The 26,611-nt window shown below is 48.5% G+C and overlaps 1 protein-coding gene across 3 annotated transcripts in view; it reads left to right on the plus strand.

The window, feature by feature from the left end:
• MDGA2 (MAM domain containing glycosylphosphatidylinositol anchor 2) overlaps positions 1-26,611 on the plus strand; it is a 504,155-nt gene that overhangs the window by 104,986 nt on the left and 372,558 nt on the right. For all 3 annotated transcript variants that reach the window (XM_068130811.2, XM_068130813.2, XM_068130814.2), the window contains exon 3: positions 15,027-15,201. In XM_068130811.2, the coding sequence (XP_067986912.1) occupies positions 15,027-15,201 (175 nt within the window). The remainder of the gene's footprint in view (positions 1-15,026; positions 15,202-26,611) is intronic.

Raw genomic sequence — 26,611 nt, forward strand, 5'->3', positions numbered from 1 at the left:
GGTGGCGAGGCCGCCTCGGCCGGTCTTGGCCCGTTTCGCAATTAAAAGCTGAGCTGAATTATAGTAGTCAATCTTCTACGGCCGTGAGTAAAAGCTGAATTATCGTAGTAAATTCATTCAAAAAGAACTAAAAATGTCGGGACGGGCCCCGGGAAGGTTATAGGCCAGGTGGCGAGGCCGGTCGAGGCCGCCTCGGCTGGTCTGGGCCCGTTTCACAATTAAAAGCTGAGCTGAATTATAGTAGTCAATCTTCTACGGCCGCGAGTAAAAGCTGAATTATCGTAGTAAATTCAATCAAAAAGAACCAAAAATGTCGGGACGGGCCCCGGGAAGGTTATAGGCCAGGTGGCGAGCCCAGTCGAGGCCGGTCTGGGCCCATTTCGCAATTAAAAGCTGAGCTGAATTATGGTCGTCGATCTTCTACGGCCGCGGGTAAAAGCTGAATTGTAGTAGTAAATTTATTCAAAAAGAACCCGGGCGACGCCGGGTGCTTTCGGCTAGTATATATATAAATTTATATATATATACACTACCGGTCAAAAGTTTTAGAACACCTCAATTTTTCCAGTTTTTATTGAAATTTACGCAGTTTAACGTCTCAATGTATTAAAAAAGAAATCATAGAATCATTTTGTTTAACAAAATTTCATCTAAATTTTTGACTCAGCAAAGTATCCGCATTTTGCAGATATAACCGCCGAACACACTCATGGCATTCTTTCTACAATGGAAATCAAATATTGTTCGGGAAGTTTATTCCTAAAACTGTTGCAGAAATTCCCACAAATGTGTTGCACTTGCAGGTTGATTTGCTTTCACCCTTCTGTCCAGTTCATCCCAAACCAGCTCGATGGGGTTTAAGTCTGGAGACTGTGCTGGCCATTCCATGATTTGAAGCCAACTGTCTTGTTCTTTTCCTCGAAGGTAGTTTTGACATCGCCTGGAGGTGTGTTTAGGGTCATTATCTTGCTGTAGGATGAACCCCTGACCAACTAGGCGTATACCAGAGGGTATTGCATGGCGCTGCAAAATGCTCTGGTAGCCCTTGTGGTTCAGGGTGCCAGTCACTCTGTGCAAGTCGCCGACTCTGGATCCAGCAAAAGAGCCCCAGACCATCACGCTTCCTCCTCCATGTTTGACAGTTGGTGTCACACACTGAGGAACCATCCTTTCGCCTCCTCGACGGCTTAAAAAACCCTGCGTGATGAATCAAAGATTTCAAATTTTGATTCATCGGTCCATAAGACCTTCTTCCAGTCTTCAGTGGTCCACTGGCGGTGCTTCATGGCCCAGGCAAGCCTCTTTTTCTTATTTTGCCATCTTAGCAATGGCTTTCTTACTGCCACTCGACCTGTCAAACCTGCAGCTCGACGTCTTCTCTTCACAGTTGAAACTGAGACTTGCTTACTTCGACCAGTGTTAAGCTGTGCTTGAAGCTGTTGTCCTGTGAGCCACCTATCACGCTAGCTGTTGACTATTAGAAACTTATCTTCTGATTCTGTTGTGGATTTGGGTCTGAAGTCCTTGGTGTCCTTGTGTTTTATACTTCTCCCACCCTCTCACCCTGTCCCACCCTCCCACCCTCCCACCCCCTCCCATCCTCCCACCCTCCCACCCCTCCCCCTTCCCATGCCGCCTCCCCCCAAGCCCTCTCCCTCCCACATATCTCGAATCCCTATGTCCCTGCTCTCAAATGTTGTGTTTATGTGCTTCCCCTTCTCTCCCCATCTTGTCTACCGCTCCCCTTTTTATATACTTTGTTTGTTTGTCTGTTTGATTTGTTTGTGTGATAAATGTTAGCTCTTTCACGAGCCTCGATTATGTATACAAAAAAAAAGAAAAAAAAAAGACCTCTTCCTGTCAGAGTTTCCTCCAGTTTCCAATATACTACTTCCTGCAGTGCAATGTTGTCCAAATAATGCTTCTGAGGGTGTAATTAGTCTGTTCCAATACTGCTTTTTTACAGACAGGAGGTTTGTAATCAAGTAATCAGCAGAGGTTGGGACACCTGTAGGAATTGTTTGCATCAACTTTCAAGGCTTAATTTACTTACATTTCTGCAGAACACCTGTAAGTTGTTAACCCATTACTTGTTCCCTGAAGAAGGCCTTTTTTACAATATGACTGTGCAATTTACATTATTTTCCCATTTTTGCTAACCTAGACTTTTTTTTCATCTCGAGCAGTTTACTGATTACCTTTGCACTATTTCAGATTAGTCACTGGACTTGAATTGCTTAAATTTCAATAAAAACTGGAAAAATTGAGGTGTTCTAAAACTTTTGACCGGTAGTATGTATGTATATATATATATATATATATATATATATATATATATATATATTGTTACGGACGCGGTTAAGATGTTATTTACCGAGCGGTGGTATTGCCGCGACCTAACAGTTCCCCCGATTCTTCCCCAACTCACCCAATTCCACCCAAACGTTGGCCAAATCGCGCTATGCTAAATCAATGATGGAAAGGACACAACGACTGGGATAGATGAAACGACGCAAGGGGTACAGTTCTCAAGACCTCCGGAGGAGGATATAATTACAGTGGTGGAGAAAAGGGGGTAGATTACAAGGTAGTGAGGTAAAGACACAGAAGAGATAGGCACTTAATTACAGTCTTATCTTATCCCAGACAGACCACAGACAAACGGAACAAGGTAGACTTACACAGGGATTGATGGCAGGAAGGACAGGTAGGTTGATAGCACAAGGTGCACCTTGGCTCGGGGACAGGATCAAGCACGGTCCAAGAGATGCAGGGAGGTGTCACAGCGCTCGGAAGGGACGTCTCTCTTGCTTCAAGCTCAGCGCGCATCTGACGTCACCTCCCTCTTCCTGCGCATGCTCAGCGGGGAGTGACACGCCCTCGGCTGGTTGGCTCCGCCCCCCTGGGGCCGGTCCGCCGCTTCCATTGGGTGCGGGGGTTACCGGGCTCCGCCCTTGACGAGGAGCTGACAGGGAGCCCCTATTTGGTAACCCCATCGAGCACATGTTCGATGGCGGCTCGTTGGGAAGGCCTCGTGCCCTCCCAACACCCCCTACCAACCAAGCCGGAGTGAGGACGCGCACTCCCTGTGCACGCCGCTGCCGTTGCTGTTGTTGTTGTTGTTGTTGCTGAACCGTGAGGAAGAGCTGCGGGGAGGTATTGGGAGGTCCTAAACTTCCTAACGGTGCCATACAATCACATTCTGGTGCAACGAAGGGTCAGAATTAATGGAAACGAGTCCTTAACTGACATAGACTAAGAATAACTAGCAAGATGTCCTATAGTTGTCTTACATGAGATGCGGTGAACCTGGGCACGACATTTAATGGAGGAAATAGGGGGAGGTCGGGTCTACAGAGTGTTGTTTACAGAAAATGGGACTAGGGAATGGTGGATTGGGGATAGTTGGGAAGTATTGAGGAAATAGGGGAATATTTACAAGCGGATATGGATGGATGCAAATCCCATATCCGCAACATTGCACCCTTCTCTACCTCGGGGCGTCCCGACCCGATAAATTTTTACCTACTTTAGTGTGGCACTCAGATGTAGTTCCCTCTACTATTAACTCAACCCTGAGTGCGACAGTTTTACAGATGTTCACAAATGAGTAAATATGTCCCCCTGCGACGTTGCACCCTTCTCCTAACAGAAACACACCCACAGGATAACCGAATCGCGGAAAGCATCCTCAAACTAAACATACAGCCGGTAGGGAGCATTATTTATACAACACTGATATTTACACTACGATCCAGGACCTGTTCTTTGAGGAACACATGCAGATGTTATGCATAGGGAGAGCACGCATGCCAGCATCGATACACCAACCCACGAGTGCCCTGTGGCCCTACGGCCTTTAATACTGTGCAGAGCACCCCATCCAAGCACCAAAAGCACCACCCCATTACGCACAGTCAGCACCATCCGGTGCACCAATAAAGTGTTCATAAAAATGCACAATTAAGTGTCCATGGTCACCGGTGGTGTCGCAGCCGGCCGATGTTCTGCCGCTGGTCTTGCCTTCATGGAGTGCACTTGGCCTTCTGGCTTCTTTAGAAATAAAGAAAGGCGCCAACCGCGTCCATTTCTAAATTGTGGCCGTCAGGGGGGCCAACTAAAAGTGGTTCACCTGTATGGCATAGGTGCCACGTTGACCCAGAGGTCCATCCACGGGTGGTGCTTGACCGCCAAAGAACTGCGGTCCATTGTGGGCGGCCACCAAAATTGCGGTCCATATGGTGTATCGATCCAGGCAGCAAGCAGCGGAAGTACAGGCCCACAACTGCGGAGCCAGCACCTCTCTCTCCTCTCTCCCTGCCCCAAAGCCAGATCCTCGGAGGTGGGAGACAAAAGAAGACAAGTGAGTAAGGTGGTAAGGGCGCAAAAGTGCACGCAGTACTAGGTAATGCACACTGGGGGCATATGGGAACCAGGTGAGACAGGTACGTTCCTATCGTACGCCCCCCCCCCCACCAGGTAACCTACATTGCCCCTCCCTTACCCCTTACTGTATCCACAAAACACAACACTACCCATAAACATGTACTTTACACATCACCAACGTCCCTACTGTCTTCCCCGTTCCTCCCATAAACCAAATTCGTCTTCTCTCACTCCTAACCAATCAAATTTGCCATTTCCAACTCTCATCAAAATCTGCCATCTCCAACTCAACATCAAAATCTGCCATCACCAATTCATCATCAGTCCCTCCTAAGGAGGGAGAGATGGAATCACCCCAATGTCTTATCCACGTCGTGATGCGTCTCACAAATCCAAACAGCAATTCTCATTTCCTGCAACACAAAACAAAGAAAACACAGGTGTGGAGTCATCATCATCACCTCAGGTAAGTGGCTGCGTATGGTGCGACAGGTTCATCAATCCTAACTATTTCCTAAATGACTTTAACAACTTTACATTACCCGGGGTCTTTCTCCTGCCAAACCATTGGCCCTCATTACTCTATGTGGTTCGAAGAACCAAAATCCCATTGACCATCTGTGGTGCACACCATCAATTTGGGTCTCACTCCCCGATTCAACACTCGGTGCCCCCGCACAATTTCGGTGGCTGGGTCGTGTGACGCTCCCAGCTGGTCCGCCCACCTGCACACCTCCACCACTGTTGTTGCCTACCGAGCTCACCTGCTCCTCACCCTAACCTAACTAACTGGGGAAGGCCCTCTCGCACTCTCACCCCCTCAGTGCCCTCTCTGGCACGGGCTGCCCGATCCACACCCGGGATCCTCAGGCACCCACTGACACTAACGGCTCCCAGAGCCCACCTGCGGCCTCACCTGGCCGACATCTAACAGTGGCGGAGTGCCCAACCATTCACACTCATACTAACAGGCCACACGACCAGCCAATTTCACCACACCAATGCACCCATCCACAATACCATTCTGCAACCGCACCACAAATGCCAATATCCAACCACAATTTACCTATACCTTCTAACTATTCTTTAAACTACCCTCCCCGGGTACTCGTGAAAAGGGGTCCACTCTTCCCCCATCCACACCTTCGCACCATGCACACCACTCCGTACCACTTACTCCAACTCTCTCCACACCACTCATTCTCTGCTCCATATATTCCACACACCTGTACTTGCACACCTGTGCTCTCATACTTGGTGCCGCCTGCACCCTTCTCTCCCCCAAGCGCATTCACGCTGATCCACAACACTCCCTACTCATACACTGCTCCACACACCTGTCCAGTTCTCACACAGCATCATCTCATCTAACTACTCCCCTCTGAAACTTGCGCTTCTCTGTCTTCCCTTACACTCAGCGCTCCCACGTCATTATCAAACACACTAAACTACCTGCGTCCCCACTACAGGTATCAGTCACTATCTAGACCTTAATGTTACCTAATGTCATCTTCGCTAGATCCCTACACACAATATCCTAACCCACCAGGGGCTAGTTTTCACTGCCATACACCCCATAATCTATAGCGCATCTGCCCCCAATCATGGGAAGGGTGGCAGGGATGCCACCCTTACCCACCGGGCCCATTGCTCATCAATCCCCCAGTCCTCTGGCACTAATAAGCCCCCCTTATTCAGAGGTACTGGGTCCAGCCTCGGCATCTAAAGCCGAGGCAATCCACGGGGGCGCCTGCTCGCCGGTGTAAGGCCTTATCCGGTCGGCGTGGACGATCCGAGGGAGGGCTCGTGGCCCCATTTTGATTTTTACTACCACGTCACAGACTTGCGACAGGACGACCCCCGGGCCTTGCCAGGGAGAGGTGAGTTTTGGGCACCTACCCTTCCTCCTCCGGGGATTGAAGAACCAAATCTTCATCCCCGGAGTGTACTGACTCCCCTGGCTCCGGCGGTCGTACCTGCGCTTCATCTTTTCCCCCGCCAGATGGAGCTGGCGGCGGGCGAAGGCATGGACTAGCTCCATGCCTTCCTCTAGGTGACGTGCGTACCCCTCCCTCGGCGGGTTAACCACTGTGTCTGGCACGGGACGGCATAGCAAGTCGGGGGGAGCCCGTAACTCCCGCCCATACATAAGCAACGCTGGACTGCATGCGGTGGCCCCGTGCTGGCTGGTTCGGTAGGCCATGAGCAAATAAGGGAGATGTTCGTCCCAGTCATCCTGACGGGTGGCGGTGAACAGTGCCAGTTGTTGGATTAAAGTTCGGTTGAATCTTTCCACCATCCCGTCAGATTGAGGTCTTAAAGGCGTTGTTCTTGTTTTCCGAATTGACAGGAGACTGCACACATCTTTTAGCAATTTGCTCTCAAAATTTCGTCCCTGGTCGGTGTGCATCTCCTGTGGAATCCCATGCCGGCACACAAATCCTTCCACGAAGGCCTGCGCTACCACCCCTGCTTCTTGGTTGGGGAGGGCGTAGGCCTCCGGCCACTTGGTGAAGTAGTCCATCACAACGAGGATGTACTTATTACCTAGGCGGGTGCGGGGTAGTGGGCCTAGGATATCCATGGCCACCCGCTCTAGGGGGGCCCCCACCTGGTGTAATTGAAGGGGGGCCCTCATCCTCCGTGCTGGTCCCTTTTTGGCAGTACAGGCGTCGCATCTCCGACACCAGTCCTGTATGTCGCGCCCCATATTCACCCAATAAAACCTCCGGTGTACCTGCGATGTCGTCTTTGTCCTGCCCAAATGGCCGCCGGGGCGGGTACCATGCACCTGTTGCAATATATCGGTCTTAAATTTATTTGGGACTACCACCAGCCAGGAAGTTTTATCAGAGGGAACCTCCACCCACTTGCGATACAAGATGTTATCCTTCAATTCCAGGGTTTTCCACTGAGCCCAATATGCCTTGGTCTGTGCCCCGAGGGGGGTGACCTCTTCCCCATTAGGTCTTTGCCCCAATCTCACCCATTCGTGCACCGGTCCCAGTACGGGGTCCTCCCGCTGGGCCGCGCTCCAAGCCAAAGTTCCGAATTCCTCATCTGCGGTTAGTGGCAAAATTGGCCCTCTCACCCGGGTTGCACGGACAACAAGGATTGGGTCCGAATCGCCCAATTGTTCCCTCTCCTCGTGTCTCGCACAAAATTTGCAGTTTTCCCCCAGACAAGGACGCCGAGAGAGTGCGTCCGCATTACCATGGGCCTTCCCGGCCCTATGGGCCACATCAAAATCGTACTGCTGCAACTTTTCCAACCACCTTGCAATTTGGCCCTCCGGTTCCTTGAACCGGAGGAGCCATTGCAAGGAGGAATGGTCAGTTCTAACCAAAAATTTCCGCCCGTACAAGTACGGGTGGAAATGGTTCATGGCAGCCAGCATAGCCAATAACTCTTTGCGAGTGACACAATAATTTCGCTCGGGCCTACTTAAGGCCCGACTATAGTAACCAATCACTCTCTCCACGCCCTCCTGTGTCTGAGACAAAACTGCGCCCAATCCTTCCTGGCTCGCATCCGTGTCCAGGGTAAATGCCCCGTTGCTAGTGGGGTAAGCTAGAAGGGGTGCGGATGTTAGACACCCCTTCAATTTTTGGAAGGCCTCGTGGCACTCCCGCGTCCAATTAAATCGCGTCCCCTTCTCCGTAAGCTGGTGGAGGGGACGGGCCAACTCCGCAAATTTCGCCACGAAGCGCCGGTAGTAGGAGCAGAGTCCCAAAAATCCCCGCACCTCCTTGATGGTACGTGGTGCGGGCCACTCCTCTACCGCTTTAATTTTGTCTGGGTCCGTTTTTACCCCCTCGCAACCGATGACGTGGCCTAAATAGGCCACCTCCTTGGCAAACAAGGTGCACTTACTGGGGCTCAGTTTCAACCCTGCCTGTCTGAGGCACCTAAACACCTGGTCCAAATTAGCTACTGCCTGGGGGAACGTTTTGGCATGTACTAGGACGTCATCCAGGTACACCAGGCATGATTGCCATGGCATGCCGCCTAGTACATGTTCCATCAATCTTTCAAAGGTGGCGGGGGCGTTACACAAACCAAACGGCATCACAGTAAACTGATACAGTCCCTTACCTGTGGAAAATGCCGTTTTCTCCTTCCCTGCCCTCTCCATCTCCACCTGCCAATACCCACTCTTGAGGTCCAAAGTTGAGAACCAATTTGAGCCCGCAACGGCATCGAGGGTGTCATCAATCCTTGGCAGGGGATATGAGTCCTTGAGTGTCACGTTGTTTAGCTGGCGATAGTCCACGTAGAACCGCGTGGTCCCATCCTTCTTTTTGACCAGCACAACAGGTGACATCCAAGGACTTCCTGAGGGCTCGATCACGCCTGCGTCGAGCATTTTTTCAACCTGCTCGTCAGCTTCCGCCCTCTTGCTCCAAGGGAGCCGTCGGGCGGCCTGACGAATAGGCCGGGCCTCACCGGTGTGGATCTGATGTTTCACCAGGCCCGTACGTCCAATATCCTCGGTGGACAGGGAGAAGAGGTCCAAATGGGACCCAACCAGTTTGTGTAAGGCCTCCCTCTGGGTACCTCCCAACTCTACGCTACTACGATTTACCATCTCGCAAATGGGATCGGGCCAATTCCTACTTCTTATTGAAGGCTCCCCCTGGGGCCGGCTCGGCTGGATGTTCTCGCCCCTCACTGTCGCGACTTCCTCAACTGGGGTGCAGCCAGCTACCCTCGTGCCCCTTACTATAGTGCGTGGTTCTGTACTTATATTTATTACTCGGACGGCCACTACCGGTCCGTCCGTTTTTACAAGGGTGCGGCCCACGATTAAACCCGGTATGGACTGCGCTGCCACCGGTTCGACCAGGCCGCAGGACTCCTGCCATGTTGGGCGAGCTGCCCATCGGGCCGGCACTATCGCCTCGGCCCTTGGAGGAATGGTCACGGCCTCGGAAGCCTCCAGCTCCGCTCTCTCGGCCGTGCTCACTCCCCCTAACGGCAGCTCTTCTACTCCCACCTGCAAGATCCCCCGGCACAAGTCGATTTTACAACCGCTGGCAGTCAACAAATCCAACCCTATTAAACATGGGTCGCACACCTCCGCCACCCAAACATCTATCTCCCTCCTTACCGACCCTAACTTGAGGGTCACAGAACCACGCCCTATGATCGGGGCCGTTACCCCGGTAGCAAGTTGCAAACTATAGTTTTGCAGGCGCTGGATCTTATCCCAGCCACCTGCGCTCGAATCAAGGACCACAGGGCTGATGATCGTGGCGCTAGCTCCTGTGTCCACTACGGCGTCTACCCCCACGCCGGCAATTTTGCATCTGATTGTCAGGCTACCGGTTCCAATTTGGCCACAATAAATGACCTGTCGCGTCAATGAGGGCTCTCCTCCATCCTCTTCTGCCGAACACCGCCCTACGTGCCCAACACCTTCTAGTTTCCCGGGGTCTGGCGGGGGGGTGTCTGGGGTCGGCTAACCCGCTCCCCCCTGGGCAGAGTTGAGGACCTCAACCGCCGGGGATCATCCCGGCGCGTGGCTCGACAGTGCCGCGCCAGGTGACCCAGACGGTTGCAAGTATAGCACCTCACCTGATACGGTGCTTGTCTCCGGAATACCAAATTTCCCCCCCTGAAGGTCCGAATTGGATTACCCGCTCGTGGTCCACCGCGGGCCACCTCCGGGGCCGCCTACCATGGTCCAGGTCCCGCCAGGCGCTGGTCCACCAGCCTCCGGACCATGCCCGCCAGGTCAGGACTCACGTCGGGGGCGGGCCCCCTAAGGGGGCCTCCCTCCATCGGGGGTCCCACCTGGCGGACCGCCATTGCGTGACGCTCGCTCCCCCGGGCCAGGGTCCTCGCTGCTTCCCAACGGGCTGCAGCATCAGCCGCCTGGCTCAGAGTCTGCGGGCGCCACATGGCGAGCTGTTGCCGGAGCTCAATATCCGGGAGGGCCTGGATAAAATGGTCCAGCGCCAGGCTTTCCCGGGAATCCGCTGCCATGTTAGCATGTGCGATCCCCACTGCGCGGCGAATGTCGTGGGCAAGTTCCCCGATGGCTTCCTGGGGCTTGCGTTTTCGCAGCGCGAGCTGAGCTTTAACAAGCTCGCTCTGCTGTTCAATGCCGAATCGATTAATTAGGGCATCGCGGAGGGCTGGCAGGGTGAGAGCACCCAGTGGTAATGCCGTCAGCACCTCCGCCGCCGCGCCGCGCAATGCGGCCACCAAGTGTACTCCACCTACGTCCTCACCCCAACCGTTGCCCTTACACACACAGTCAAACTGCGCCAGGTACGCGCGTAGATCACTCTTGCCGTCATACGGCGCGAGTGGGACCTTGTGGGACCACCTCGTATGCGAGTCGTTGCCCGCCTGCTGGACCCCGTGCGTCACCCCTTGCGGGGTCAGCGCGGGGCCGAACCGGCCGGGCCCCCACAGTACATTACCCCCATGGGGCTCCCGTGCCTCCCCTGTCCCTCTAAAAACTACCCCTGTTGGTGTCGATGCATGGGTCACGCTTCCGCAACCCGCTACCCATTCCATACCACCACAACCTGGCTCACTCACACCTCGCACCTCTCCCATCACCGGACCCTCTTGCTCGCACCCTCGTTCCAAACACTCCGGACCAGCCATACACCTCACTCGTGGCCTCTCACGAACATCCGGGTCCATCTCGACCCCCAAGCTTATTAAATCACCTGGCGCATCATACACACGACCATATTGGTCACCACTTACACCGGGTCCTCTTTCTCTTCGCTTCTCCTCCGTCACCTGCGAATCCCTCATCCGGTTAATGAGCACATCATCACGATCCGAACACAGACTTTGGACCAATTCTTTTACTTCCTCCTTTATCTCTTTCTTATCCTCTCTCCGTCGCTTCTTAATTTCGCTCACCCCTTCTTCCACTTCTTCTAATTTCTGCTTCACCTCCTTCATCTCCTCGTGCGCCCCCTTAAGTTCTTCCTCTAACTCCACCTTATTTTTTTCTATGTGCTCCCGCACCTCCCGCTCTTTAACCTCCATCACCTCTACCACCTTGTTCATTTTCCTCGTCAGGTCCTCATGTACCGTCTGACACTCTTTTTTACCCCTACGTCCTTTTTCATCTCCTTCTGTGTTGATTTTAATCCCTCTATTACCGCTGTGTTCTTCTTTACCTGGTTCCCCAACTCCTTTTGTCCCACTGTCAGCTGTTCTACTCCCAGCGTCAACTCCTCTATACCACCTTGCAATTTTACAGTCCCCTTTCTCACCTCCTTCTCCATGCGCTCCTTACAGTGCCTCACCTCCTCGCGCACTCCTCCGACCTCCTCACTCACACCTCTTCTGATCTCTTCTCCCATCACTTGCATCTCCTGCCCAGATGCCACCCTCATCTGCTCCATTTCCTCCCTGTGAGCATCCAACTTAGTTTCTACCCCCATTCTGACCCCCTCTATCTGCTGCCCCATTTGTTTAACTTCCCTTTCCGCTTGGTCCCTCATGTCCCTCAATTTGCCTTCCATACTATTTTCTAACCCCTCTAACCCCTTTTTCATCCCTTCCATTTGATTCTCTTGAGCGGCCATTCTGTTTTCTACCCCCATTAACCCCTCCTGTATTTCCCCTAATCTATTGTCTAATCCCTCTATTCTACTCCCTAACCCTCCGATCTGGGCCCCCATGTCATTCCTCAATTTCTCGCTATTGGACCCCATCCTTTGTTCTAACCGTTCCCCCATTTCTCCCATTTTGCCCCCCATTTCGCCCCCCAATCGCTCACTATCAGCCCTCATTTGCTCACTCTGAGCCCTCGCTCCGTCCCTCATTACCCCCATCATTCTGCTTTCCAATTCTTCTCCATTCTTGTCCATAAGGGCCTTCATTTGTATAAAAAAAAGGTTCAAATCCACCAGCGGCGCTGCTACGGTCGCGGCCGCGGTCGCCGTAGCCATGTGCGAGGCGCCATTTTGCGCGCCCGTAACCTCGTGCGCGAGGACGCCATTTTGCGAACCTGCCGCCCTCACTGCTTCGCTCTCCTCATGTCCCTCAATTTGGTCCTGGATCGACCCTGCCTCACTCTCCTCTACCGGAACCCAGCCGTCTTGATCTCCCATAGCGCGACTTCAAAATTCGGGTTTTGTAAAACAAAATCAAATTTCGGTGACTTGTAATTTTGAGCGCGTTAAGCGCGCTTCGGGTCCGTATCTCACTCCCGACACCAATTGTTACGGACGCGGTTAAGATGTTATTTACCGAGTGGTTACCGAGCGGTGGTATTGCCGCGACCTAACAGTTCCCCCGATTCTTCCCCAACTCACCCGATTCCACCCAAACGTTGGCCAAATCGCGCTATGCTAAATCAATGATGGAAAGGACACAACGACTGGGATAGATGTAACGACGCAAGGGGTACAGTTCTCAAGACCTCCGGAGGAGGATATAATTACAGTGGTGGAGAAAAGGGGGTAGATTACAAGGTAGTGAGGTAAAGACACAGAAGAGATAGGCACTTAATTACAGTCTTATCTTATCCCAGACAGACCACAGACAAACGGAACAAGGTAGACTTACACAGGGATTGATGGCAGGAAGGACAGGTAGGTTGATAGCACAAGGTGCACCTTGGCTCGGGGACAGGATCAAGCACGGTCCAAGAGATGCAGGGAGGTGTCACAGCGCTCGGAAGGGACGTCTCTCTTGCTTCAAGCTCAGCGCGCATCTGACGTCACCTCCCTCTTCCTGCGCATGCTCAGCGGGGAGTGACACGCCCTCGGCTGGTTGGCTCCGCCCCCCTGGGGCCGGTCCGCCGCTTCCATTGGGTGCGGGGGTTACCGGGCTCCGCCCTTGACGAGGAGCTGACAGGGAGCCCCTATTTGGTAACGCCGTCGAGCACATGTTCGATGGCGGCTCGTTGGGAAGGCCTCGTGCCCTCCCAACACCCCCTACCAACCAAGCCGGAGTGAGGACGCGCACTCCCTGTGCACGCCGCTGCCGTTGCTGTTGTTTTTGTTGTTGTTGTTGCTGAACCGTGAGGAAGAGCTGCGGGGAGGTATTGGGAGGTCCTAAACTTCCTAACGGTGCCATACAATCACATTCTGGTGCAACGAAGGGTCAGAATTAATGGAAACGAGTCCTTAACTGACATAGACTAAGAATAACTAGCAAGATGTCCTATAGTTGTCTTACATGAGATGCGGTGAACCTGGGCACGACATTTAATGGGGGAAATAGGGGGAGGTCGGGTCTACAGAGTGTTGTTTACAGAAAATGGGACTAGGGAATGGGGGATTGGGGATAGTTGGGAAGTATTGAGGAAATAGGGGAATATTTACAAGCGGATATGGATGGATGCAAATCCCATATCCGCAACAATATATATATATATATATATATATATATATATATATATATATAATTATTTATTTATTTTTACAATCGGGGGTGTTAATTTAATATACTTGCCATCAGATGTCAGGACATTTTATATACATGCTATATTAAAAAAGAGTTTCTTGGATTATTGTATCTCGTATCTATAACATGTTATGAACACCACATCTATATACTTTTGAGTCTCACTATTACAAAGGGAGATTACAATAAATCGTGTCGTATCCCCCGTCTGCATTGATGATTTCCATTTTACTTCTTCGGAACGCAACACAAGGTTGTGGGGTAACAATATTGGCTGAGGACACGGCTGTGCCGCTGATGCAATGCCCTCTTTAGGCTCGGGCAGGAATTTGTTAATGGTGCTGGTAATAGCTCACCTACTCTACACAAAGGACACGGCACACACATTGATGAATCGGCTTGCCTATTTAACACTGGGATGACAATTTATAGCTGGGCCGAGGTTCAAACCTCGGCTAAATTGCTTAGAGGTGAGTGTGCGGACCTCTAGAATCTAGACCAACCTGCCAGCCCAATTGTGCTCCTAATTCGCAAATAATTTTTTTTGTTAAAGCTCCAGTGGTCAGAGATTACATTGAATATTTCACACGTATGCTCCAAGACGAACAAATCTCAAGATGGTATTCAAAATAACTTGAATGACTCAATCGGCTAACAGCTCAATCAGAATAATCAGGCTGAGGAATGGAGCTTTGGAAAGCTGCGATATGAAACTGGTCACGAATGCCAAATGAAGCCAACTTGGAACATGGATCGACCCATTTTATGACTCATTCATAACTCGCCACAGCTCTAAGCTCAGTTTCAGTGGATGACAAAGCACGCTCAATTTACTTATAAAACAAGCCAAGGTGGGTTAGGCACCCAATTTTGGTAAATGCAAAACACACAAAAACACACAAAAATGCAAAATGTTGTAAATCCTGAAAATTGCAAACACATTTGTGCCTATCATGTAGTTGTCAGAAAAACAATTTGCTCAACAACTTTATTCTTGTAGGGTCTTGTAGTTGGAGAAACAATCCTTGTGCTGTGGTTTATAAATGATAGGGAATTTTTTATTTCATATTATTTTATTTGTTTATTTTATTATTATTTTATTATTATTATTATTTTTTTAATATATATTTTTATTTTATATTTATATTTTATTTATATTTTTTATTTTATGTCATATTATATGTTATTTCATCTTCTTTTATTTACATTATTAGATCAAGCATGAACTAACTGTCCAAGGATTTTCTCAGGTACGATGGACGAAGACAGCGGGAGCAGTGCAGGATAAGAAGTATGAGACTACGGTGTACAATGCAACACTGCGCATTGAATGCATCCAGCGGCTCCAGGCCGGGCGTTACTACTGCCGTGCGGATAACGGAATTGGGCAGCCAGCCATAAAATCCTTCCGGGTTGACGTGTACTGTAAGTTCATATTTTTAATTTTTTTTTAATATTTACATATAATCCGGGCTTGTTGACTTGGAGCGATGAGAGGAGGAAGTGCGTGGTGTTATCCAGGATGAGGTTGTTGAATGAACGTCTGTGACCGAGCAAAGCTGAGTTGGGGCAGATAGTTAAAGGTTAAAGATTATTGATAGCAAATGCTTATTGGGCTGGCATTCGATTCTCATTTCAGCCTGCTAATTGCATCATTAATTGGGTGCAGCTGTGCCGCTGATGCAGCGCCCCTTTTTGCTTCATGCATGAATTTGGAATTTAGCCAGTGCCACCAACTAAAGGTGGGTTTTCACGGGACACGCGAACGGTTCGCGAAGGATGCGAATGTCGAAAAAATGGCAAAGTCCAACATTCGTATTCTAGGCTCCAAAAGTTCGCCAAACATGCGCGGGGGTTCGGAAGCGTCGTCAATTGTTCGCAGGAGTCGTTTTTTGTTCGGCGGGAATTTCAAAAAAGTTTGAAATTCCCGGCGAACAATTGCCGACGCTTCCGAACCCCCGCGCATGTTTGGCGAACTTTTGGAGCCTAAAATACGAATGTTGGACTTTGCCATTTTTTCGACATTCGCATCCTTCGCGAACCGTTCGCGTGTCCCGTGAAAACCCACCTTAATGCGGGCAGACGAGACACCCAGTTTAACGTCTGTCCAAGGGATGGGACACACACGGATGCCTTTCCCTGCGTGTGAAACACCAGGGTGACAGTTTGTGCCTTGGTCGACATTAGAATCCAGGCTAGACATCTCAGAGGGTTGTGTGAGGCTGGAAATAAGAAAGTAGAATATGGCAATGACTATCAAATGGTTTGTGCGGAAGCAGCTGATTAAAATGGCTTTTCTTAAGACAGACACTGATGGTGTCCAAACCTGCATAAAGTGTATGTATTGTAGTATGTGGAGTGGTGGCCACTCACAAAGCAGATCATCCTTTTTTTTGTGCAATATAATTTTTTGCAGCATTAAAGTGTTCCCACAGCATTGCAATTAGGGGGAATTAAAGTTGTATTGAATTATGACAGATTGATGGTATTACATTGTGAAAGTGATGTCGCAATATTCCATTATAGTGATGTTAACGTGGTCAATTTACAGTTAGAGTATAACCGTTGTTATTGAAATTTAACTGTTGAAAACGTGATTTTTCTTTCTCAGCTTGAAATGTTAATTTTATCTGGGCATTTAGCCAGTCATTGGAACATGACTTTCAATGAACCGCAGCCTCTTCACTCTTACATTAGTAAGGGAGGGTGTCGTCATGCTGGGAATGTCTTTCAGTTCCACCAAGGATTTACATCAATGTCAGACAGTCCTGGCTATGGTGTGTGAGGGGTTGTGGGTGCGTGGGATGGGGGCGAGCATCGGGGTACTCCCCCGCCCAATCGGTGTACGTGACTGGAAAATCATGACCAACCATCAATAAGAAATTCACCCCGGTGAAGATGAGCAGCTCTAGTATCAAGTCGTTCTTGCATTCATCCCCTACTGGTGCTTTAAGGATCACACCATCTATCACCCTACCATCAACATCAGAACTAGGCCTGCATCATGATGTATACCGAAGGCTCAAATGAGTGGGCCTTCACAATTTACATCTTCCTCTGACTTGAAATATTTTTGAATTGAACGCAGTAAACGTTGAGATTTTCTAGGTTGGACGGACACAAGGTTACCTGTGACATGCGTATCTAGCTATGAATTAAGCACGTTCTGCATCATTTTGGAAAGGGCGGCATCCAATGCATTTGCTGTGTTACTTGGACATATGGGCGATGATGGAAACAAAATCCTGACTTTCAACAGGTTGGTTATTTGGAAAAATATATTTTTCTGGTTCTTGTTGTATCCAGTGGGTGCTCTTTTCAGCCCTCCTACGGTGGGCAATGCGCTGTGGCACATTCTTGGAAATGTACTTTAGAATTTTTGTCATTATTGAAAGAAATTTTATTGATTACAACATTTCATGCTCCATATAATAATTTTGAGAAGGTTCCATTATACGAGTATATTTTAAATGCTTATGACTTCACTCTATTGGAGTTTTTAAGTGTACCATTCTTTGCACATTCGAATGGGCGGCTATTTCCCCCCATGCCATCCTTTCATATGGAGTACCATTGTACTCCATGATAATGAACTGAAGATGATATGCAATACTGGCTACCACCAAAGGTGGCGCTATTGCTAACAGACAGACACAGACACAGACACAGACACACACACACTACTGTTTTAACATAGATACTGCTTTAATAATGCGGCTTATAATAATCTCGCTTTAATAATGTAAAACGAGAACACTATTACGGGTAACAATGTGGGAATTGCTATTGGTTGAGTGCCTCTTTTCTTGCTCGGTCACCTGAGATTAATGAATTTCCAACAAGCCTGGTGTTGGCTTAGCGGTCAGGGTGCCGGCTTGGGATCCTAGGATCCTGGGTTCGAATCCCGGTCGATCGCTGAATTAACGCCAGGGGGGTTGACTCAGCCTGTCATCCTTCCGAGGTCGGCAAATTGAGTACCAGCTTGCTGGGATGAATGATCACGGTGTGTACCTCGGTTTAGAATAGGTACACCGTATCCCTGCGCATCGTAAGAGGCGACCAAGGGTTGGCGTCAGGAAGGGCATCCGGCCATAAAAACATTGCCTCAAACAGGGAACCATGATTGTCATGGGGCCCGCAAGGCTAACCCCCGCTCTAGTGGGGAAAATGGCCTTAAAACGATCATTCATATTCATTCATTCAACAAGAGATGGGTCTTGCTGTTCTACATCAATTCCAGGCTGAAGTGAAGGAAGCAGGCTCAGTTATTGCCATTGAAATGACTGATATTTCCTGCAAAGAACAGTTCAATATTTGCATGAGGTTGGTTGACGACAGCTACCAAATACCATATATGAGGAATCGCTGGGATTTTAGATGCCAGATATCACCAGTAAAACTATCACAAAAGGCCCTACAATATGTCCTGATACGCTGCAATATACGCTGGATTAATGTTGAGGTCAAGCATATGATGGGGGACATTAAATGTGGAGGAAAGGATTTGTGGTATGGGTACCCAAATTCCCCATGAGAACAGCTTTGCCATTTCAGTTCATGCTTGGCCTACTGTACCTATTTGTGCCTTCAACATGTTTCCTGCACAAGCAAGCCAATTCGAGATGCACTGGATCTCTTCTTTAAAATAATGAAACTGATAAAGTTTTCCCTGAAGCGATCGACCAGCTTGGCACAAATGCAGACTCGCGCTAGCAAATAGAAACACTGTCAGCTGAGACCACTTTGCCTGACTCGATGGACTGTGAGAACAGGGTATTTGAGGGATAACAGGGTCAAGTGTTGCTGAATAGCTTGGATCATATTGATGAGAGTAGTTGAAAACCTGAAATATGATGTTGTTCTTCTTCCTCTTCTTCTTCTCTGCATCTTAATCCCAACAGTTAGGGGTCGGCCACTCGGATATACCTTCTCCATTCTCCTGTGTTCCTCGCATCATCCTCTCTCAATCCCATGCTCTTCAAATCTCTTTGTATGAACTCCCTCCACTTTTATCTTTCTCATCCTCTTGATCTTTTCTCTCTAATTAGCTCATTCCTTGCTTTCTTGATCGATTTTTTTTTTGTCCATAGCGTTGTCTGCCGCATACATTTCCTAACAATTACCTCTGGCATATCCTTCTTCCTTAAACACCAATACACCACTTGTCTTGGAATCCCATAATATGCCTTCTCCAGGTCTATGAATGCCCAGTACAGCTTCTTATTTCCTTCCAGTGTCTTTTCCTGAATCTGTCTCATGATGAAAATTCCGTCCACTGTTCCCCTTCCTTGCACGAATCCATAATTATAAATCTCATCTATCTTCACAATCTCCCGTAGCCTTAGGTAAATTGTGAAGATAGATGAGATGCAGTTAGCCTTTCTTACTTGGTCTAGGCTTGTGGAAGAGCTAGGACACAGAATAGATCAGGCCACAACATAACAAAGGTAACAGTGGGAGAAAGGGGAAACGTCAATAGCAGGGTGGATGGAGAAGGTAGATGGAGATGGACAAACAAGGGATGCAGGTAATGATGAGTGTTATGTGGATTGTGAAGATAGATGAGATATGGAGAAGATAGATCACCAACATTAATCCTGATCTGCTCATCTTCCCATCTAACTCACCTTCCGTTGCACTACTTTGCACGACTGACCCTGGGTATTTGAACTTGTGCACCTCCTTGATCTTTTCCCCTTTGCATCGCCACTCCATTTCCCTTTACCTTTTCACAACTCACAGTACATCTCATGTACTCTGTCTTTGACTGACTAATCACCAGGCCCTGATTAATTCCACGGACTATTCCAATTCCTGGTACCACTATATATGAATGAATGATCGTTTTAAGGCAATTTTCCCCGCTAGAGCGGGGGTTAGCCTTGCGGGCCCCATGACAATCATGGTTCCCTGTTTGAGGCAATGTTTTTATGGCCGGATGCCCTTCCTGATGCCAACCCTTGGTCACGCTCTTACGATGCGCAGGGATACGGTGTACCTATTCTAAACCGGGGTACACACCGGGATCATTCATCCCAGCAAGCTGGTACTCAATTTTCCGACCTCGGAAGGATGACAGGCTGAGTCAACCCCCCTGGCGTTAATTCAGCGATCGACCGGGATTCGAACCCAGGATCCCAAGCCGGTCTCCAATGCGCATGCGCATGCGCAAGATTGGAGGTCTCGTCTCTTCAAAGCTGTCCATGCGCGCTCGCTTTCGAAGTTAAGTAACTTTTCACAATTGTGTTTTTGTCGAAACTGGTCTTGTATGTACCTATTGGGGTGTCTTTAATAGTATTCTTGGCGTTGGTTTTTCATACCTGTGTACAGAATCGTCGGTCTTTCTTATGGCGTATTCTGAGGCCTAAGTGTAGTACTAGGCTACCGTGTCCGACCTTGGCTTGAGGCTTTGTTTTTGTCTCAGCGGTTCTCCGATCGCGCTGCAATTACTTTCCGGTCTCTGTTTTTCACGGTCTTTTCATCCCATACTTCCTTGTTTTAAAATCTCAAAAAAACCCAAAAAAAACAAACATTTCCTTCTGTTCTTATTCGTTTATTCGTTCTTATTTGTTCGTTCGATCTTCGACCACGTTGTTTGTGATCATGTTGTTAAAAAATGTCTCATCTGAACCCTGAAGACCTATATTCTGTCATATTCTATAACACCTTTTTCTTCTTCTTCTATAAAAGGATGCTTTCGACTTGCTCACCAAATCCATTCATTCCAAAAAAAAATTCCATCTCTTGTAGTGCATCTTTCATTCATACCCTAAACTCTCCAGCACTCCATCCTCCCTCCAGCGTCCTCAAACGTATTTTTGACTCGAATGTCTCAAGAAACTCATTTTGCAATAAATGTTCGTTTCCCATTAATCGTACATTTTTCAAAATCCCATCACCCCAAAATCCCATTTCCCATCACCCCTCCCCTCTAAATCTACCCCCTTGCCCCTCCCCTCCAAATCATCCCCATCACCCATCTCTTTCAAATCTTCCCCCTTGCCCCTCCCCTCAAAATCTTCCCAATCACCCATTCCTTTCAAATCTCCCCCCACACCCCTCCCCTCCGAGACTCTCCTTCGCTCCTCCCCTCCTAGACTCCCCTCTCACCCCTCCCCCTCAAAGCGTCCTCCCCGCTTCTTCCCCCTTCCAACTTTCACCTTCATCTCCCTCAACCTTCTGCCTCGCTCTTCCCCCTCGTCAAATAACACCTCACTGCGCCTCTCCCAATCACCATCAAACCTTTTGTCTGCCCCATTCTTCCCTTTCTCCAAGCTATTCTGTAATCTCCGACACACCTTCAACAGCTCTCCCTACCTCTTCCTCCTCTTCCACATCTTACCCTACCGCTCCCCCCCCCCCCCCCTGTTCTGTATCCGATGCTCCCCCTTCCTCTTCCTTAACAGTATGGACCTCAAACATCCGGGGCCTTCGCTCAAACTTGTCTGATCTCTCCATACAGGTTGCTTCTGACAAACCAGACGTGATCTGCTTAACAGAAACTTTCCTCCTTCATGATGTCTCTGATTCCTTGGTATCTCTCCCAGGTTACTCCCTCCTCCGGTATGATAGACCTGAGCCTTGTCCTGGAGGTGGGGTTGCTATCTTTATAAAAAAACTCTCTTCCTCACTCGCCCTGCACTGCCCTCTCTCCACCTCACCCCCAGGAATACCTTTGGCTACGGCTTCCCCTTCGCTCCCACCTTTTGTTCATATGTGTGTTGTACCATCCACCAAACAGTGATGACTCCATCTACATCTCGCTGTCTGATAATATGGACCAACTTCTATCTACCCATCCCAACTCTCTCTTCCTCATATGTGGTGATTTCAACTGTCACCATGCCAGTTGGCTGGGTGTGGGTACCCTCTCTCACCAGCCATGGCTCTTCAGCAAAGGACTTCTGTGACTCACTGGGACTGACACAATCTGTCAATTTCCCGACCCGGATTTCAGTCAACGGAGCATCTTCTCTTCTGGACTTGGTTCTGACTAACTTCCCTGAAAATGTCTGCTGCTCTTCTTCTGCTCCAATCGGCTCTTCTGATCATGTGCTTGTTAAAGTGGTCATCTCTCTGACCATTCTCAGAGAGCCTCCTCAGCGTCGACGAGTCTGGCATTTCACTCAGGCCAACTGGCATGGTCTTCAAGCAGCCATCAATCATCTGGACTGGTCTCCCATCTCTACTGCCTCTGACATAAATTCTTCCTGGGAATTCTTCCAAAGCAAACTGCTCTCTCTCATGCACAGATTTATCCCATCTCGTCTTCTGTTGTCATACCCTTCCTCCCGTCCATGGTACACGGAATCTTGTGGTGAGGCTATTGCACAGAAACAACTTGCTTTCGTCTCCTGGAAAGCAAATCCAACGGCAGGAAATCTCATTTCCTTTCACAAAGCCCGAAACAAGTGTGTGTCCACCCTCAGGAGAGCCAGGAAACAATATCTCTCCATTCTCAGGACCGAACTCTCTTATCTGTCTCCCTCTTCCAAATCCTGGTGGCGTCTGGTCAAATCTGTTTCTGGTGTTTGTTCCCCCTCCATCCCCTCCCTCACCTCAAATGGCCACACGGCTGACTCCGCACGTGAAAAAGCTGAATGCCTCAACTCTGTGTTTGCCTCTAAATCTTGTGTCCCAAACCCATCCCTCTCTGTACCCACCGTACCCAGTCGTACCCAGCTGCTCCTGGACTCTGTGTCCTTTCCTCCTGACAAGGTGGAAAAGTTTCTGTCAACCCTCGACTCGGATTCTGCAACTGGACCTGACGGCATCAGCCCACGGGTCCTAAAATCCTGTTCTTCCGCTCTTTCACTCCCTCTCTCTGTTCTCTTCACCCTCTCTTTTGCTCAAGGTCATCTTCCATCTGCTTGGAAATCTGCCAACATCACCGCTTTGCACAAAAAAGGTGCAAAAACAGATCCCAGCAACTACAGACCAATCAGCCTTCTCCTAATTATCAGCAAAGTCATGGAATCCATCATTGCTTCAGATATGAAATCTTTCCTCTTCTGCAATGGCTTGATCTCTGATCATCAATTTGGTTTCAGACCTGGACACTCTACTCTGGACATGCTGCTTCTGCTTTCTCAACAATGGATGGACGTCCTCAATGCCAAACAGGAAATTAGAGCAGTCTCCCTTGACATATCACGTGCCTTCGATACGGTCTGGCACCCCGCTCTGCTCACCAAACTCTCCTCTTTTGGTATCCATGGAAATCTCCACGCATGGCTGGCGGACTTCCTCTCTAGTCGTAGTCAACGTGTGGCCCTGAATGGGTTTCTCTCATCTCCTCCTCCTGTTCAGGCTGGAGTTCCACAAGGCAGTGTTCTGGGCCCTGTGCTTTTTCTGGTCTTCATCAATGATCTCTCTGACTCTTTTGAAAATCCTCTGTATCTCTTTGCTGATGACTCTACTCTCTGTCGCTCCATTCTTCATCCCTCAGATCGGCAGTCTGCTGCCTCCTCACTCTCTGCAGACCTGGACAAAATCACAGACTGGGCAAACAAGTGGAACATGTCTTTCAATCCTGACAAATCTCACACTCTTACGATGTCTCTCCGAAAAGACCGACTGGACAACACTCCCATCCACTTTCTGAATAATCCTCTCCAAGAAGTTCTGTCACTCAAGCTTTTGGGTCTCACTATCTGCCATGATCTTTCCTGGGAAAACCACATTTCAAATCTGGCCTCCAAAGCCAGTCGCCGACTGGGCATCCTCCGTCGTGCGAAGTCCTTCCTTGGCACACCTGAGCTCCTCACCACATACAAGGCTTTTATCCGCAGCTCAATGGAATACTGCTCTCCCCTCTGGGCTGGTGCTCCTGCCTCACACCTAGCTCGTCTTCACCCTGTTGAAACCAAAGCATTCAGAATCATTGGAATCTCCCGCGATGAAGCTAACTCCAAGGGCCTCTCACTCACTCACCGCAGGCAGGTTGGTGGTCTTTCCATCTTCTACCGACTCCTCTCTGCCCTTGCCGCCCAGCTCTCTCTGGGCTCTGTCCCGCAAATATTCCTACAGGTCGCACAAGATCTGCCTGCAACCCTCTTATGGTCAAACTGCCAAAATCAAGACTCTTTGCTCACCTTCACTCCTTCAGTCCTCTTTTCTCCCGCCTCTGGAACAAACTCCCTCACTCTCTTCAATCCCACTCCACCCTCCAGGACTTTAAAACAGCTGTTCACCACCATCTCTTATCTTCCCCCATCCAAAACCTTGATCTTTTCTACCCCCGCTAATTTCACCCCAATTCCACTTTTTTGAAATACCAACTTCTGTCCTGGAAGTCCTTGGTGTCCTTGTGTTTTATACTTCTCCCTCCACCCCCCCCCCTTCCCACTCCTCCTCCCCCCAAGCCCTCTCCCTTCCACACATCTCCCTGCTCTCAAATGTTGTGGTTGTGTGCTTCCCCGTCTCTCCCCATCTTGTCTTCCGCTCCCTCTTTTTATATATTTTGTTTGTCTGGTTGATTTGTTTGTGAAGTAAATGTTAGCTCTTTCACGAGCCTCGATTCAGTATACAAAAAAAAATAAAAAAAATAAATAAATAAAAACCTGACCGCTAAGCCACTGCATGATAATTTTCTTTATATTTACCTGGTCATTACTGACACTGAACACGACGCTCCATCCAATTTAATGCGGCGTTATGAATTTTAACAAGGTGGAATGGTGAGGATAACAAGAGATCCTTTGGTGCAACCCATGTCTGTATAATATCCACCAACCTGGCACATCCATTGCATCCAATGCCAAAGACACAAACTCTCATTCATCTGATGCAGATTAGAATCCAGATGGAACAAATGAGGTACATCCAGAAAACAAAAGGAAACCCTACTGCTTACACATATTATCAAATGCAGATGGAGATTTAAAAACAATTTATTTGAAAAGACAGGAAAAAGACACAGACAGACAGACATTGGGGAACAAAACATTACCATAATACAGCTTTGTCCCGTAAAGATAAATATATTCATTCCACGGACTATTCCAATTAATGAATATTCGATTTGAATGTGACTTTAATTCATGCACTTTAATTCTGGCACGGATTCATGAGATGAAAAGTATGAAGCTAATAGAGTAGGCAATTTGGGGGGGAGCAGGGCTGAATATATTCCAATACTTCAACAGCAATTTACAGAAAATAGCACCCAATACTTTTATTACCTCCACCACAAAAGATGGACGGAGGTTATGTTTTCACACGTTTGTATGTTTTTCTGTCTGTCTGTTTGTGAACAGCATATCTCAAAAAGTTGTAGACTGATTCAGACGAAATTTGGTGGACAGGTTGGGTTTGTGACGAGGACGAAATTATTAGATTTTGGTGAAGATCAGGATCTGGATACGAAAACTTTTTACGCAATCTTACTATAATTCACCAAATGTCCGTCTGTCCATTCGAAGGTAACGCAAAAATGGCTGAACCGATCGCAACGATATTTTGGGTGTGTATTCCTGGGACACCTGGGAGTAAAATAGGGCATATTGTTTTTCCAAGTTTTCCAAGTTTTCCAATTTTCCAGTTTTTCCTAACACGATGGAATAATATTTACTGATATGAACAGTGATGTGGCTTTTATTGAAATTCTACATACCAGGAGAGGGTAGATCGACTCCTGACGAACCCTTCCTATATAAACGTGCGCTCCGAAGTAACACGGCAGCGTGTGCAAAGCGATTGAGAAACAGGTGTAGCGGCCGCTTCCGTGTTACAGATTCGGCACGCACTCTTCACATATAAACGTGCGACTGAGAAAGACGTGTGGCGGCCGCTTCCGTTTTGCAGAATTCAATCTTTTTTCAAAATGGGCGCCGTGTACTGCTTAGATTTTGATGATTTGCGTGTGATATGATTCAACAGATGTTTATATGAATCGTTTAAAATTAAAAAAAAGCCTTCTGATATTTTGCCTTTTCAGTTGGGCCTCCCAATTGAAGCCCCGCCCTTAGGGCGGGTACCGTTGCTAGTTTTTCACCATTGAGTGATAGGGCCAGAAACGATATATAGCACATCTCAAAAAGTCATGGATGGATTCGGACAAAACTTGGTGGACAGGTTGGGTGTGCGACAAGGACGAATTGATTTCATTTTCGTTTTAGATCTGGGTCTGGATACTAAAACTTTTAAAATTATTCCTCACCGTTGAGATATTGGGCCAAAATGATACACAGTAATATCTGAAAAAGTTATTTACGGATTTGGACGAAACTTGGTGGATGAGTTGGTTAGATGACAAGAAAAAGCCGATTCGATTTTTGGTTCTGGTCTGGATGCAGATTCGGCCTATCAGTGGGTCACGAAACGTAAACTGTCTAGCCTTGCAGAGGTATGCGCCCTACTGAGTGCAGTTCTAGTTTCTAATTTGCTTACAGTAAATAACATGTACTTCTCCATCACTAAAGAGAAGTTTATTTGACAATGCAAAGGTTTGGCCTAGAAATATAGCATAAACTCTATTAAAATTGCAATTTTTCATATTCCTTGAGGAAGCTAACATGGTGAAGTACACAAAATTCTAATCTCATCGACTCAAACGTTCCGTAACCACTCTTATAGCACCCACAGAGATGCAACTTATTTGTGATTGTTTTCAAACACATTGTACCATAACAGTGACAGACGAGTCAAGTAAACCACCTTTAGAGGCCATTTTTCCCCACAGAGCGGGGGTTGGCCTTTTTTCGGCACCGTGGTCCCCTTTGTGAAGCAATGTTTTATGGTCGGATGCCCTTCCTGCTGCCAGCTCTTGTGACAAACAGGGAATTACCAGTGAACTGGTGCTCAATTTGCCGAACTCAGAAGGATGACAGGCTGA

This window comes from Myxine glutinosa, chromosome 11 (assembly GCF_964187855.1).
Source record: "Myxine glutinosa chromosome 11, kmMyxGlut1.1, whole genome shotgun sequence".
Lineage (NCBI taxonomy): Eukaryota > Metazoa > Chordata > Myxini > Myxiniformes > Myxinidae > Myxine > Myxine glutinosa.